Source organism: Crocodylus siamensis, chromosome 2 (assembly GCF_052110815.1).
Source record: "Crocodylus siamensis isolate JL-2025a chromosome 2, ASM5211081v1, whole genome shotgun sequence".
Classification (NCBI taxonomy): domain Eukaryota; kingdom Metazoa; phylum Chordata; order Crocodylia; family Crocodylidae; genus Crocodylus; species Crocodylus siamensis.
In genome coordinates, this window is record NC_143396.1 from 25184125 (window position 1) to 25198888 (window position 14764).

At 43.5% G+C, this 14764-nt stretch overlaps 1 protein-coding gene across 8 annotated transcripts in view; it reads left to right on the forward strand.

Moving 5' to 3' along the window:
* The window catches only part of PPP2R2C (protein phosphatase 2 regulatory subunit Bgamma), a 348432-nt gene that overhangs the window by 72355 nt on the left and 261313 nt on the right, over positions 1-14764 (forward strand). For 3 of the 8 annotated variants that reach the window (XM_090035554.1, XM_090035553.1, XM_090035557.1), the window contains exon 1: positions 10692-11215. The exons of the other annotated variants lie outside the window; for them this stretch is intronic. Coding sequence is in view for 2 of the 3 variants with exons in the window: in XM_090035553.1 (XP_089891679.1) it covers positions 11146-11215 (70 nt within the window). In the remaining variant the exon portion in view is untranslated. Of the gene's footprint in view, positions 1-10691; positions 11216-14764 lie in introns of those variants that run through there. 8 annotated transcript variants of the gene reach the window in all.

The following is a 14764-nucleotide window of genomic DNA, read 5'->3' on the forward strand; positions in this document are numbered from 1 at the left end:
CACTGTAGTTTTCTTTAACGGTGTTTAATTGTATATTTTTTCCTACTCTTTAAGTTTGAAGAAAATTGTGCATTATCCTGAACATATTTTATAGGTGTTGGTACATTTTTTAAATAAAGCGTAAAAAGGATATTGTGAACACAATATAAAATAGTAGATGTACTAATAAATAATCAATAAATTTGGATAAATGTAGAAATATTTTTCTTTTGATATCATCCATGTACCTTCTTTAAAAACATTCTTTAAAAGTATTCTTATTAATTAAGAGTTGTGTGACTATAAGGAAATTTATGCCTATGACCTGCCAAATTAACTTACTTGCTTTAGTTGAAAGCATGACCTATATAGGAAAAAAATGTCAGCCCTGAGAAAATAATTCAAGTCCTTGTTGTTCTTTCTTTTGGCTGTATTCATGGTTTAACTGGTCTAACTATGATCCAATTGGGAAATTTAGAATTGTCTGGAATGGGTATGTGGAAAACTGAATATATCCTCCTTCAAATATTTTGGATGTTAAATCATTCTCTGTTAATTTTCCTGTTTTCAGCAGGTGGTTGGACTAGTAGATCTCCTGAGGTCCTTTCCAACCCTAATTTTCTATTATTCTTTGATTCTATGAATCCTGACTCCAGTTTCTAACAAAACTTCGCTGACTAATAATAGCCCAGATGGGAGGAGATAGCCACAAAAAGGGATTAGGGCACATACAGATCCTCAGAGCTGGCTCACTCCCAGCATCCACCTCCTCTTATACTCTTTTGCTGCAGTGTCTCTGTTGGAAATCCTGTGATCAGACTGACTTCCTCCTGATTCATCCTCTCCTTCATCGTTTCCATTTTCAGACTGAGGGAGCAACTCCCTGTCTCCAATTTAATAGACTCTCATGCCCCCATACCACCTTTTCGCCAGCCTTGACACTTTTCTCAAATATTTCCCTTCCTGACTCCACTTCTCCATCACAGAGAATATTAAAAGAATTTCTTTTTTTAAAGGGAAAGCAGACAAAATATAATTTGATCTAAAAGCTCAGAACCAATACTCCATTCTTGGTTTAGCCACGTTCAAACCCATCAGTCATGTTCTACTTGAAATCTTGTCCCCTCTGGGTACCTGTGACATTGTCATCTGGTTGTTTTCCTATTTGTAATTATGCCTTCATTGTATCTTTTGGAGAATCCTCCTCACCCCAGCTCCCCCTTTCTCTGCGATTCCACAAGGGTCCTATCCTACATTCCCTTCTCTTTTCCTTCTTCACTTTTTCTCTTGGTAACCTCATCCAGAAATACAAATTAATTTACCCTGTTTATGCTACCAGCTCACAAATCTATAGTCTGGACCTGAATCCTCATGTCCCATTTAATCTCATCCTGTCTGTATATCCCCTTGTTGATGTCTTGTTGTTATTTCAAGCACTCTGGTTCTTAATTCTTCCCTCTTTCCTGATCATAGTGGACCCTGTCTGTCACTCTGGCCTGTAATATAGCTGTCAGCTTTGACTTGAACCCCTTTTTAGGTTCTCAGATCTAAACTATGTCTCAGTCTTGCTTATTCTTTCTGCATAACATCTCTAAGGTAAGGCTTTTCTTGTTCATCCATGCCAACAAATCTCATCCTCTTACGTCTCAATTATTGTCACATGCTTTTTCAGGCCTTTATGAATGCAATTTTGACTGCTTAATATTTATTCACAATACTGCTGAAAAGATCACTTCCCTAGCCTATTGCTTCAACCACGTTACCCATCTCTATGTCCCTTTTTGGACTATTGCTCCTTGACATCACTCATTCTCCATTGACATATTGACTCCTGCCTTCAGTTGTTATATGAGATTAGCCTCTATTGCCCATTTACTAGATTTTCAAATAAGCACCTTCATGCTTTCTCCCATACTCCTTAGAGCTTTCCCTAAACATCTGAACACCTACTTGCTTACTTTCCTTCCAAATGCTCTTGTTTCATGATCCCTATAAAAAAACCCACCAAAACTTGACTACTGATTGTCTGGTTGGGTGCTAAGGCATCTGCCTACTTTATTAAGCAGTATGCCTCATTAATTCCTTGTGCTCCTCCCCCTGGCACACTTTCACTTAAAGGCAGCATGGAATCTGATCCCTGATTCCAATAACTGCTCCTTCTGCTTAACCTTAACTGATCAAAGTATGATGGATGCAAACTACTCAAATTGAAGTGGTGAGTGGAGACACATAAATTACTTCCAGACTGGGGTCATTTTCTTCGTAACTTACAAAAAAGACTTGCTTAACTCTGAGTGAGAACTGAAAGATCTTTAATCTAACTAAAATGCACCTGAAATGCAAGGGGACCCATTATGGTACAGTAATATAGAAATTTTAAACCCTGCTGATGGCTCACATTAGTCTCCCAACTCCTAACTGTAAGGACAGGATACAAAAGTTCTTCTTGTAAACTGTAGAAGTCATGACTGAGTCACAGGAGTTCAGAGGCGATTACAAATAGAGTGATTTCCAGATTACAAATAGAGTGATTTCCAAGTCTTAAATAAGAACTTTCATCTTGCTTTTGTGCTGATTTTTGGACTATGAAAAAATAATTTTAGCTATTTTTCACTATTCCATATTTACATAGAATAAGTTTGTCCTTTGTATTCTTTGGTTTCCAGTATGCTTGAGGATGTTGTGGATATGGATCCGTTATTTATATTCTTCTTGTGGGTATATTCTGTTGTGGATATGGATCCTTTATTTATATTCTTGTGCTGTGTAAGGAAGCTCAATCAGGGTACTTCACAGATACCGTAGGACATCTATTTTGAACACACAACTGCACAAGCAGGAGACTGAATTGTACACCTAAAGTGAAATCCTGACTATATGATGGGCAATGGCAAACACCTCATTAATTTCAGTGTGCCATCAGGATGGCGGTGGTGATGGTAAGGGGTGGGGGTCTTCTTTGTTTTTAAGCTGTGCAAGCTACAGAGGTTGGACCACTGAGGTGTAATCTTGAATGTCCATTGCCAATAGTTAGTTAGTTAGTTTCTCCCTCCTAATATGAAATTAGGAAACCTTTCACAAGTTTTCAGTGTGAAACGTCCACAAAATTTTTAGTGTCCACACCTGAGGACAGGCTAGTGATTCAGGCTGACTTGGATAAACTTAGTAAGTGGGCAGACACAAACCTGATAATATTCAATACCGATAAATGTAAGGTACACCACCTCAGGGAAAAAAACCCGCAGCATACGTATAGGCTCGGCAGTGCTACGCTTGCTAGCACCACTGCTGAAAGAGACTTGGCGGTCATGATTGAACACAAGATGAACATGAGCCATCAATATGATGTCGCAGTTGGTAAAGCAAACTAAACTTTGGCTTGCATCTATAGATGCTTCTCAAGTAAATCTCAGGGTGTCATCCTCCCGCTGTACTCGGCCTTGGTGAGGCCGCAGCTGGAGTACTGCATCCAATTCTGGTCTCCACAATTCAAGAAGGATGTCGAGAAGCTTGAGAGAGTCCAGAGGAGAGCCACATGCATGATCAGGGGGCAAGAGAATAGGCCTTATGAAGAAAGGCTGAGAGCCATGGGACTCTTCAGCCTGAAAAAGCGCAGGCTCAGGGGGGACCTGGTGGCTGCTTATAAGGGGTGCACATCAGGATCTGGGAGAATGTCTGTTCACCAGAGTGCCTCAAGGGAAAACAAGGACCAACGGTCATAAACTCCTACAAGACTTTTTTAGGCTGGGCATATGAAAAAATTTCTTTACTGTCCAAGCCCTCAAGACCTGGAAAAGACTCCCTCCAGAAGTGGTGCAGGCACCTACTGTGGACTCTTTCAAGAAACGTTTGGATGTTTATCTTGCTGGGATCGTTTTACCCCAGTTGACTTCCTGCCCCTGGGGCAGGGGGCTGGACTTGATGATCTTTGAGGTCCCTTCCAGCCTTAATATCTGTGAAATCTATGGAAATGTCCATGGATTTTTGCCACTGATTTTTAGTGGAGCTGGGGTTTTATCCCCACTCATTTTGCTTGCAAAACAACAAATGCAAGAATGAATGCGAACTAATATGGAAAGAAGTACACCAGCTCTCTCAAAAAGTTTGAGTCTTTGATATAAAATCAGTTTGCAGCATGTAAATTCTGATTTTAAATGAATTATAGGTATAATTTCTATTTTGTTATATTTATAGGATCTGACAGCTCCTCCATGAGCTGTAACTAATATTGTCATCCAACATTTATGATGTGTTAGCTTCTTACAAATATAGAGAAAATTCAGAATTATAACTGGGCCTATATTATTCCTATTTTTACCTTTCATCTTTAAAGAGCCTTACAAACTAGAAACACATGTAGCAAACAGGAAAAAGGAGCACTATAACAAGTTAAAGAAACAAAGGGAGAGAAATTAAGTGACTGCCCTTTGATGATAGCACAGGACTGTGCTAGAAGTAGACTTAACATCTGATGTTTATTGGATCCTAGGCATGGGTATCCCGCTTGCCTGTTGGTTTGTCACTAGGTCCCTTTCTTTCACTCCCTCAGCAGGGTAAGAAGATAGCTGGTAAAGGGCACTGGCAGGGTCAGTGTTAGGGGAAGGACTATAGCCACCCCAAAATTCACCTTAGCCTCCCTGTAGCCTCCCCTTCCAGCATCACCCCATCCAAGCCCCCTGCCTGCCCCTGAGCTGCTGCTGCCTGCCCCACACAGCTGTGGCTGCACCGCTTCTGCCCGCAGAGGTGCGGTGCTCCTGGCTTGGGCCAGCCTGCGGGGCCCGTGTCCCACCTTTGTTTAGCGGAGCCCCCACAATTTTCTGTCTCAGTGTTTCCCAACCTCTTCCAGCCCAAGGCATGCTTACATTAATAACATTTTTCCACAGCACACCTGTTAAGGCATTCCCCATCCTCATACCTATTGTAGCTCATTGCCATGGCAAAATTCCACGGCACACGTGTTCATTTATGATGGCATGCTTTTGTGGCATGGCACACTGGTTGGAAAACACTGGTCTAGCCCACCTCAGCCCTCACACCAGGAAGACACTGGTGATGCCCCAGGCACTGGGATCCCATTCAACAGCCAGCCGGTTGAGCGATCCATAGTTCCCAATGCACAGGACAAGGAGGTGGTACGGTGAAGTCGGAGAAGAGATGGGTGTGTGTGGAAGGGGTGTGTGCAGGAGTAGGACTGGGTCTGCAGGCTGGCAGTGGAGGGACAAGCAGCTTTAGACTGGAAGGCGGAGAGATGGACTGAGATAAATCTCATTGCTAGAAGAAAGTCAGCAGTAACCACTGTGCCAACCTGCAGCCCCAGAAACTGGCACAAGAAGCAAGGGAAAGTTTCTGCTTTTATACAGAAAATCATAGGGGTTAGGGTCACAAGCCAAAGAACCAAAGGGAAGGAACAGGTAAAAGGTAAAGAAAAATCAACACTGTGGTAACATATGTAACTCATCTGCCAGGCATTGGTCAGCAGTAACAAGGGCCAGGTTCAATTCTGAGATGCTAAATATATTTTATGTTGGCTCAAGCTCCCACCTAGGCCACCTGGGAAATGCTAAATGAATTACTAGGGTGCCTCGCATAAACAAAACCCCCTCCTTGCAAACCGTATAAATGCAAACACCCACATTTATTACACAGAAAAAAAAGAAAACATTAAATATAATTTAAAAACACCATTACTAAAAGCAAAGCCTATAGGTGGCACCCTCTTGGGGGAGCCTTCACCCAGACCCAGGCAGTCTGGGACTTGGGACTCCCCATACCTGCCCATCAGCAATGGGCTGGAGAGGGGGCCCATACTGCTCCGGTTCACTGTGCCGCAGGGAGCTGCTTGAGGGCGGGGGTCCTTCTGCGTTGCAAGGGGCTCCGTTGCTCCTGGAGACATGGTACAGCACCAATTCCACTTTTACCTGGCAGCTTTGAGGGGTTAACTGTGGTTTTCATCAGCATTAATGCACCCCAAAATTCCTAGTCCCAATCCCAGCTTTGCTAGGCAGAAAAATGGAAAAGAGCTCAAAGGGAGCAGGTTTTCTGGCTTTGTCTTCAGCTGTGCAGCTCTCAGCACCCCCAGGAGAAAGAGTGACCCTTAGTGAGTGGTGTGAGATCACCCAAGCCTTGTTCAATTAGGGACTGCCACAGTCCAGCTTCTCTCTTGCTTATCTTCCTGGAGGACCTTCTGTTTTAGGCCAGAAGGTTTTACATATTTTGCCCAGATACTGACCCCAGCTTGCCAGATGCTGAGCCCATGGCCAGAGCAACACGGGCCATCTTGCCCACATAGAACGCCCCCCCACCCCCTGCAGGGTGGGGGTGGGGGTGACACACATGGAACTCCCAGAAACCCACAGGGCCTGGGGCGGTAGGGGGAGCAAGGGAAAAAAGAAAAAGTTTGAGGCTGGAATAAGGGGAAGAGAGAGCAGAGTGTGCGTGGAGCCTGGTCAGCCCTACGCAGGGGAGTGGGCAGTGGGGTTGGAGACCTCAGCCAGGGCTGTGAATTGAAGCAGCTTGACTCAGACTTGGGGGCAGCTGCAGTCTGATTGGCTGATTGTAATATCTGGTTCTGCCGTGCCCCTGTTTAATCAATGAAAAAGGTGAAGTATCTGTTTAAATTTCATTTAGACCTTAATTTCATTCAGCACCTTAATTTCCCCTCTCCCCCTGCCTCTAGAGGTGTCCCCAGCCAAGCCTTTAGTCTCTAGAGCACTCAAATTGCAGTGGCCCCCAAGTCTGAGTCCAGCTTCTTCAATCCACAGCCTTGGCTGAGGTCTCCAACCCCACTGCACACTCCTCTGCATAGGGCTGACCAGGCTTCACATACAGTCTGCTCTCTCTTCCCCTTATTCCAGCCTCAAACTTCTTTTTTTCCTTACCTCCCCCCTGCCCCTGTGGGTTCCTGGGAGTTGCAATCCAAATGAACAGATTGCTCTGCAGACTGCCCCCTGGTTCCACCTGCTGTTACACACATTACCTTCACATTACCACAGCAGGAGCTACAGCGAAGCAGCTTGCAGGAAAGGGCGGCATGAGAGGGTTGCATTAAAACAGTTAGCCTTGCATCTCTGTACTGGAGTGCCTGCTAAGGACAGGGCTTGAAACTGTTGGTTTTGAACTGATTGGTAACTGTTGAAGCAGTTGTGCCTAGTGTATTTGCTGCAGGGGTGTAGGTTGTAGCCGTGTTGATCTAAGGTCATAGGCAGATAATGTTCTTTGGGTAAATTCGATATCTTTCCCTAAAGAACCTTGTATGCCTAGTTTATTTGCTAGCATTTCTTCTTCAGTATCAGCCTGCTGCCACTGGCTGCCTCCTGCTCTCACCCACAGCCTAGAGCTGTTTCCCAAGCCCAGTGCACTGCAGAGGGAGTGTAGGCACCTAATTGCGGGCATGTAGTCCACTCTGGGAATCATAGAAAATTAGGGATGGAAGGGACATCAGGAGGTCACCCCCCTAGTCCACCCCCCTGCTCAAAGCAGCACCATCCCCAACTAGATCAGTCCAGCCAGGGCTTTGTCAAGCCTTAGAAAACTCCAAGGAAGGAGATTCCATCACCCCTCTAGGTAGCCCGTTCCAGTGCTTTACCACCCTCCTAGTGAGAGAGTTTTTCCTAATATCCAACTAAAACCTCCCTTGCTGCAACCTGAGACCATTACTCTTTGGTCTGTCATCTGGCACCACTGAAAACAGCCTAGTTCCATTCTCTTTGAAACCACTCTTCAGGTAGTTAGAGGCTGCGGTTAAATCCCCTCCCTGTCTTCTCTTATGAAGGATAAATAAGCCCAGTTCCCTTAGCTTCTCCTCAGAAGTCATGTGCCCCAGCCCTCAAAACATCTTCATTGCCCTCTGCTGGACTCTCTTCAACTTGCCCATGTCCTTTCTATAGCGGGGGCCCAAAACTAAACACTACTCCAGATGTGGCTTCACTAGTGCAGAATAGAGCGAAATAATTACTTCCCTCAATCTGGTGCTAATGCTCCCACTAATGCATCCCAGTATGTTGTTAGCCTTCTTGGCAACAAGGACACATTGGTGATTCATATCCAGCTTATTATCCACTGTATCCCCCAGGTCCTTTTCTGCAGAGCTGCTGCCCAGCCAGTCAGTCCCCAGTACTGTACTGGTACATGAGATTGTTCCGTCCTAAATTCAGGACTTTGCACTTGTTCTTGTTGAACTTCATGACTTTTTTTTTTGGCCCCATCCTCCAATTTGTCTAGGTCACTCTGAATCCTAGCCCTACACTCAAGTGCATCTACTGTGCCCTTCAGCTTGGTGTCATCTCCAACTTGCTGAGGGTGCACTCTGTGCCATCTTCCAGACCATTGATGAAGACATTGAACAAAACTGGCCCTAGGACCGACTCCTAGGGCACTCCTCTTGGTACCAGCTGCCAACTAGACATTGAGCCATTGATTACTACTCACTGAACCTGACAATCCAGCTAGGTTTCTATCCACCTTACAGTTCATTCATTCAACTCATACTTCCTCACAAGAATGCTGTAGGAGATGGTATCAACAGTTGTGGCTGTTCCCGCTGGGTCTGGCCCATGCTGCACTTGCAGTGTGCGGCTGCAGCACTGGAAGTGGGGGTTGGGGCCCCCCCTCCATTGCCTCACTTGCAGCACTGCTGCCGCTGCCTGGCCTGAGCACAGCCTAATTTGGAGCAGCTTGGCGGGAACAGCCTGTCCACCCCACCCTCTGGGCTAATCCAGGGGCACATGCTCCCCATGCCCTTCTGGGCTGCATACTTTCTCGCCCTGCACCCCCAGGAAGAGCTGCTTGTGGCTCCATCCCCTGTCCCATAGCAGTTGTACAGGGCCTGCCCCTGCTTCGGCCCTGCTACCTACCTCAGAGCTGCAGCCACTGGCGCTGCCCCACATTTTGGGGGGGGGGGGCACATACCTCCTCCCATCTGTGTGCAGTGAAGGCAGCTCCCGCTGCGGGCTGGGCTTTGTGCCTTGAGCCCCACTGCACCTGTCCCCTGGGCCTCTACCCCTTCCCTGCCCCACGGACAGAACTGCTGGGCTGAGGGAGGCACATGGGGGCATGCATGCACTCGCTCAGCCCCCACCCCCCCAAGATCAGTCACTGATGTAGACTGTCACAACCCTAGTACTTTTAACCATGTGAATATCTGGTTCTGGGGTCAAGTTAAAAATATTTGTGTAGCATGGTATTTATTAAAGATATTTTAAATACAGAAATAATATTTCAGGCATGCCCACTTTGAAGCTTAGTTTATCTAGTAAAAAGTGAAAAATATTCTATATAGCTATCGTGGATAGCTAAGATCCAAGTCGCAAATTTCTTCCACCTTGCAGGGAAGCATTCTCTTGCTCCCCAATCTATGCGTGAAGGTTAAATGTTTGCTCAGCCTGGCTGGTTGGCTGATTGTAATATTTGGTTCTGCTGTGCCCCTGTTTAATCAATGAAAAAGGTGAAGTATCTGTCTAAATTTCATTTACTTAACACTGGAATCCCTAGAAAGTGATGATTAATATTGTCTACTGTAGCAATTCTGGTGTCATACATAGTATTACACTTTCTGTTTGCTTATGTAGCGTTCCGGTAAAATTGAGCATGTTACACACCTTACTGAATTTATCTTTAATAACCATAGTATTACATTCATTTTCAAAAAAGGAGCTGAGATCTGGAGATATTGCATAACACACCCAATGCCACACAAGTTGTCAGTGTCAGGTGCTGGAAACTAAACTCAGATGGCTCAAATTTAAATTCAGTGTATAAAATGCAAGATAGTTCTTTTCTCCCTTAATTGCTTACTGACTAATATTTCCTCTTCTTACCCCAGTGGTGGCTTAATATTGATGCACAGAGTGCTTTCATTACTTAAAAAAAATCACCCTCTTTTTAAAGCAAACACTAGTACAGTTTAGGTCTTAGTTTGGAGAAATGGCAAAATTTTCCCCAAAGCTAGGGAACCACACTGGCCCGTTCCATTAGAAGAGTTTAGTAGCATAGACCTTTAAAGCTGCATTTCCTTGAAAGGTTTTGGCAAAAGGGCAACCTTCATTTTACAGTGCAGAGGAATATATTTTTCTTTCCTTGGCTTCCCAAGGGGCTCATGCTCTACATTCCTTCCTTGGGGTGGGGGATAATGCAGTGAACAAAAATAGTAAGGAACTCCCACCCTATATATAACCTGCAAGCACAGCTTGTATCTACCTTCCCCCGCTGGTTCAGTCTGTCTGCTGTGAAACCTGAGATTTTTTTTCTCTCTTCTTGCTGCTTATTCCTTTATATGTCCTAATTTGCCTTTTTAGCTACAGAACTAGAGCAAGTAAAGGCTGTGCTCTAATATATTCTTAAGATCTCCTCATTTCTTAACCGGTCCTTTTCACAGGCAGCTTTTGGGCAGTTTCATTAGTGCTCATTCAAACTGACATTGAACGACTGTTGCTTTTGCTCCTTATGACAGTATTGACCAGCACCAAATTGTAGCTCCATGCTACTGTGGAATGTGTGTCAATGCAAACCCATTTAAGTTAAGCAGCCTGAAGTTTTTTTTCCTCTCTCCTCCCTTAAATCTTCTGGTGCCCACCTTGCCAGCAGAAGAGCTCAAATAATTACCTGCAGTCTCATTTTTCACTTTACTACACGCAGATCTTGCGTGGTTGGGCAGAGAGGCTGACTGGGAGGGGCCTGCTCTGATGCAGCAGAGGCATATGACAGCAGTAGCAGCAACAGCGAGCACAGAGCTTCACCAGGCAGCTTTTGCTGCAGTCCGCTGATTGCCACTTTCTTCCAGGCAGCGAGATTCCTCCGCAGCGAGCCCTTGGAGCAGACTCTGCATGGGAGCTTGTTTAAGGAGTACCTGACTAAACAATTGGGTTATTCTTTACCTGCAGGAGAAGTGCCTTTCTTCTCTTTACACAGGTCGCCTGCTGTGGCTCCCCCCCCATCATTAATTTATTGGAGCAATTTTCCTCCCTTCTTTTTCTTTCTTTTCTTTATTACTGTTCTCTATTCACTTCCCAAATCTGTGCTGCATCACCAGCTCTCACGATGCTGTGCTCAGTAGCCCGGTGTGTTCCCCGCCTCTGCTAGGCAGTGGCAGCATGGATGGTGCTCTTGTGACGACCTCTGCTGATGCTATCAGTCCACTGCGGATAGGCATGCTGAGTAATCCTGCTGTCAATGGGCGAGGACACGGACACACGGAAAATTAACCACAGCTTTCTGCGAGACCACAACTATGTGACTGAAGGTAACATGAACATTGTGTTTGTTCTCTTCTGCTCTTTGCCTGGCTGCCCGGGCTCTGCAAGGAATGCGCTGTCATGTTGGGATGTGTAAGGAAATGCATTTTCCTGTGTAACAGAAGCAGAGCCCGTTTGGATTTGCTGGCACCCAGGTGTATTTTGTCACACTGCCACAATGTGCTGAACTGCCTGGGCTGGAGAAGGGATTGCGTTGGGATCAGGGTGTGCTAGCGAGGTGTGCAGCACTTAGCTTGACTTGCCTCCGAGATGCACTGCAACAGATCAGAGGCGAGGATGGTTTTAAAAAAGATGAAAGACGGGGCTGCTTTCAGCTAGGAGGTGTAATGTGTAAAGTTAACTGTTTTGCTGGTGTAATGAAGGTTATGCATCTCATTTTGGCAATAATAGCAGCCTGATCATCACAGAAATTGCTGAGTTGGTTGTTCCCTGGAGGACATTAAAACCTAGAAGGAATATGTATGCATGATCTTTGGAAAACTGCAGTGGCTTCCTCCCATCCTCTAAAGACCTGCAAGGGATAAGGGGAAAGGGAATTAGACCTGCAGATTGAGTCTTTAAATGGCTGGTGGCTTGTTATATAAAAAAGGAGGTGCTGGCAGGTGACACATGTTTTACATTAAGAGAACTTACCTGTCAGCCATGTAAATGTAACTGGTCTGGGGACTGAAGAACTCTGTGCTTTATTGTTGAAAAGTTGGTTTAAAAATAGGTCATCCTAAGACTGAATGAACAGAAGAAATGTTTTGTGTGTGGCTGATTCCCAACCATGTATATGTTTAGTATTAACAGTGCAGTATTTTCCAAGCAGGAAATGATAGAAGCAGTATTTTAAATGTCGTCTTACATAATATGAACATACAACATCAGGGTCAACCAATGCGGCTTGAGCCTGAATCTCCAGATTGTGTCGTCATTTGATCAGTGTTCAGCCACCTAACGTTCTCCTGCTGCATCCTGAAATTTGATCAGTTGATTATTGATGATTTGAATTTTTTTAGGAAGCAAGAAACAGCAGGCTTATTTAGCTGCACTAGGCATGCAAAGCTGATTTTTTTTCAGAAGGGGAATTGCAAATACTATGCTTGCTATCTATAAGCAATGCCATTGGTCAGTATAATCATTTGGTAATCTTGCCTCTAGGGTGTTCTTTGCTTTCTGGTTCTTGTTTTTGTCCATTTTTTTGGTTCATGTTTTGATTGTCTGCAATCTGTTGTCTGTTTTCTTTCCTTTATCTTGGGGTATAATTACTTGAAATAACATCCAAAGAAACTTTATGTCTTAAATGTCATGCCAAGGACTGCAAAGATGTGCTGCATGACTACTGCAGTATACTGCATGCTGAGGTTGTGATGCATATGTGTGGTACTATGGGAGCCTTTTGTTAAAATGGTGACTCTGCAAATGCCTACCAGGTTTTTACATAAAGAAATTATCTCTTTTGGCTTTAGTAAAACATTGTACTTGAAATTGCATGCTGCAATAAGTGAGGATTTTAGAAATTGTACAGTGATGTTGAGTCAGCATTGCTGTGTGCACTGCTGACTCACTCGTTGGCTGGAGCACACTTCAGCTTCACGTGATATTCAGAGCAGAAGCTACTGATACTCTTCCATGGGCGCTGCATGGGGACTGACTGACCCAAATCAGGCCAGAAAAGACTCTGAATAGAAAAGTCAGCTTTTCCTTATGAGAAGTCATGTTACCAAAAGTCCTGCTTAAAATGCACTGTTGTGTGTGGCTTTGACAGGTGAAACAGGATATTTTATATAGTAAAGTGTTGCTTTGGGGGCTCTTCCTCATTTCACCTATTTTAGGGAGAAAGGACGAAATGGTCAGCTTCAGTGCAGCTGTTCACCTCTTCCACATCTCACAGATCACTGATCACTTGTATTAAGCAGGGAATGAGCTTTTCTTTTTTTGTGAAACCTATCACACCCCGGGGACACCTTCAGTTTTCCACTCCTTTAAACACTACTATTTCTAATATGTCACTAATGTAATTCGGCTTAAAAGATACACAGATGTTTATACTGTTGTTGGGTTTTTTATAATTAAAGTTCTTCCTCACTGAAATAAGCTTACAACTTTTTCCTTCATAAAGCTTTCAGTGGGACAGAACTTGTCCCATTTTTTCCTACTGTATGCCAGGTGTAAGCACGAGTTGGCTAATACAGACTACTGAGACAGAAAAATATAATTTGCCCTGATTATATTTTTGGGCAAATAATACTATTTTATAATAAAACAAATTCAGTTTTGGCTCTCTGGCCTGGTATTAGTACAACTGTTTTATTATTCACCCTCTGACACTAAAATAGACTGAAACAGAGGTTTTAAGTTTTACTAGTTTCAAAACAAAGAAAATTATTCTTGGCATTTTACTGAGAAGATTTGAAAAATACTGATTGCTTTGAGTTCACAGCTAACTTCATTTTTCTCTCTTATACTTTAGACATTTAAAATTGTTTTAAGGGACTTCTTCAAATGTTCTTTTCTATGCATGCTGTCCCATGCAGCAAACTACATTTGTTTTCGACAAGGAAGCCGTTCTGACCTTTGTATGCACTTTTCCATCTATTTTCTCTGGAGAAAAGAAGGCCACTGCACTCAAGAGGACATCAGTAGTTATCTGTAATAATGTTTGACTTCCTTCCCTATTTCAGTGATGAATAACAGTATTGGTGCAAAGGTAAATGACCAGGTTACACCCAAATTTATACTGTATGTTATGATGATGAGACAAATCTGGTTCACTTCACTTATGCTAGCAGACCAGTTGATTTCAATGGAACCACTTGAATGAGTAAAGCCAATAGGATTTGGTCCTTTATTTTGTCTACCTTTTAATTCCTACATAATTTTTGAAGTGCCTTGATTTATACAAGTATGTTATTTCATTCCTTTGAAGTTTTCTGTCCAAACAATGAATTGCCCTTGTTTTTAGAAATTGGGCCATTTTTTATATCTTAAGAGCAGCTTATTGGGTTTGGTTGGGGTTCTTTTATATCTGTATCTTTGGTTTTGATCCTAACATGGTTCATTCAGGTTTTGGGTAAAGTTATTGAAACTGGGACAAGTTTGAATTTGGCCCATTTGTTCAGTTTTGCTTCTAAAAATAGTTCATACTGTAAATGGTTTAAAAACCACACAGATTCAGATAGTGACGGCAACATATTTTTTGCAAAGTTGTCACCTTTAATAAGTGGTGTGTTTTAGAAATTCTGAAGGTGAATTGAATTAGTGAACTATGTTTTTTTTTTCAGTATAATCTCTGCTTTTTTATCTTGCACTGTGGGAACTGCAGGGAGTTCATTTTAAGCACAGAATTCTTTCCTAGCCACTGAGAAAATGTGCTGTAAACATAGTGCCTATAGAACAGTGTAAAGCAGAGAATAATGATGCAAAGAGAAGAGATGGTATAACATGGAAAGGAATAAGGGGCAGTAGATTAGTGCCAATATATATAAAGACAGCTTGAATAGGAAGAAGAATGCCATTTTCTGAAATAGAGAAATGGTGAGGCACCAGGAGGG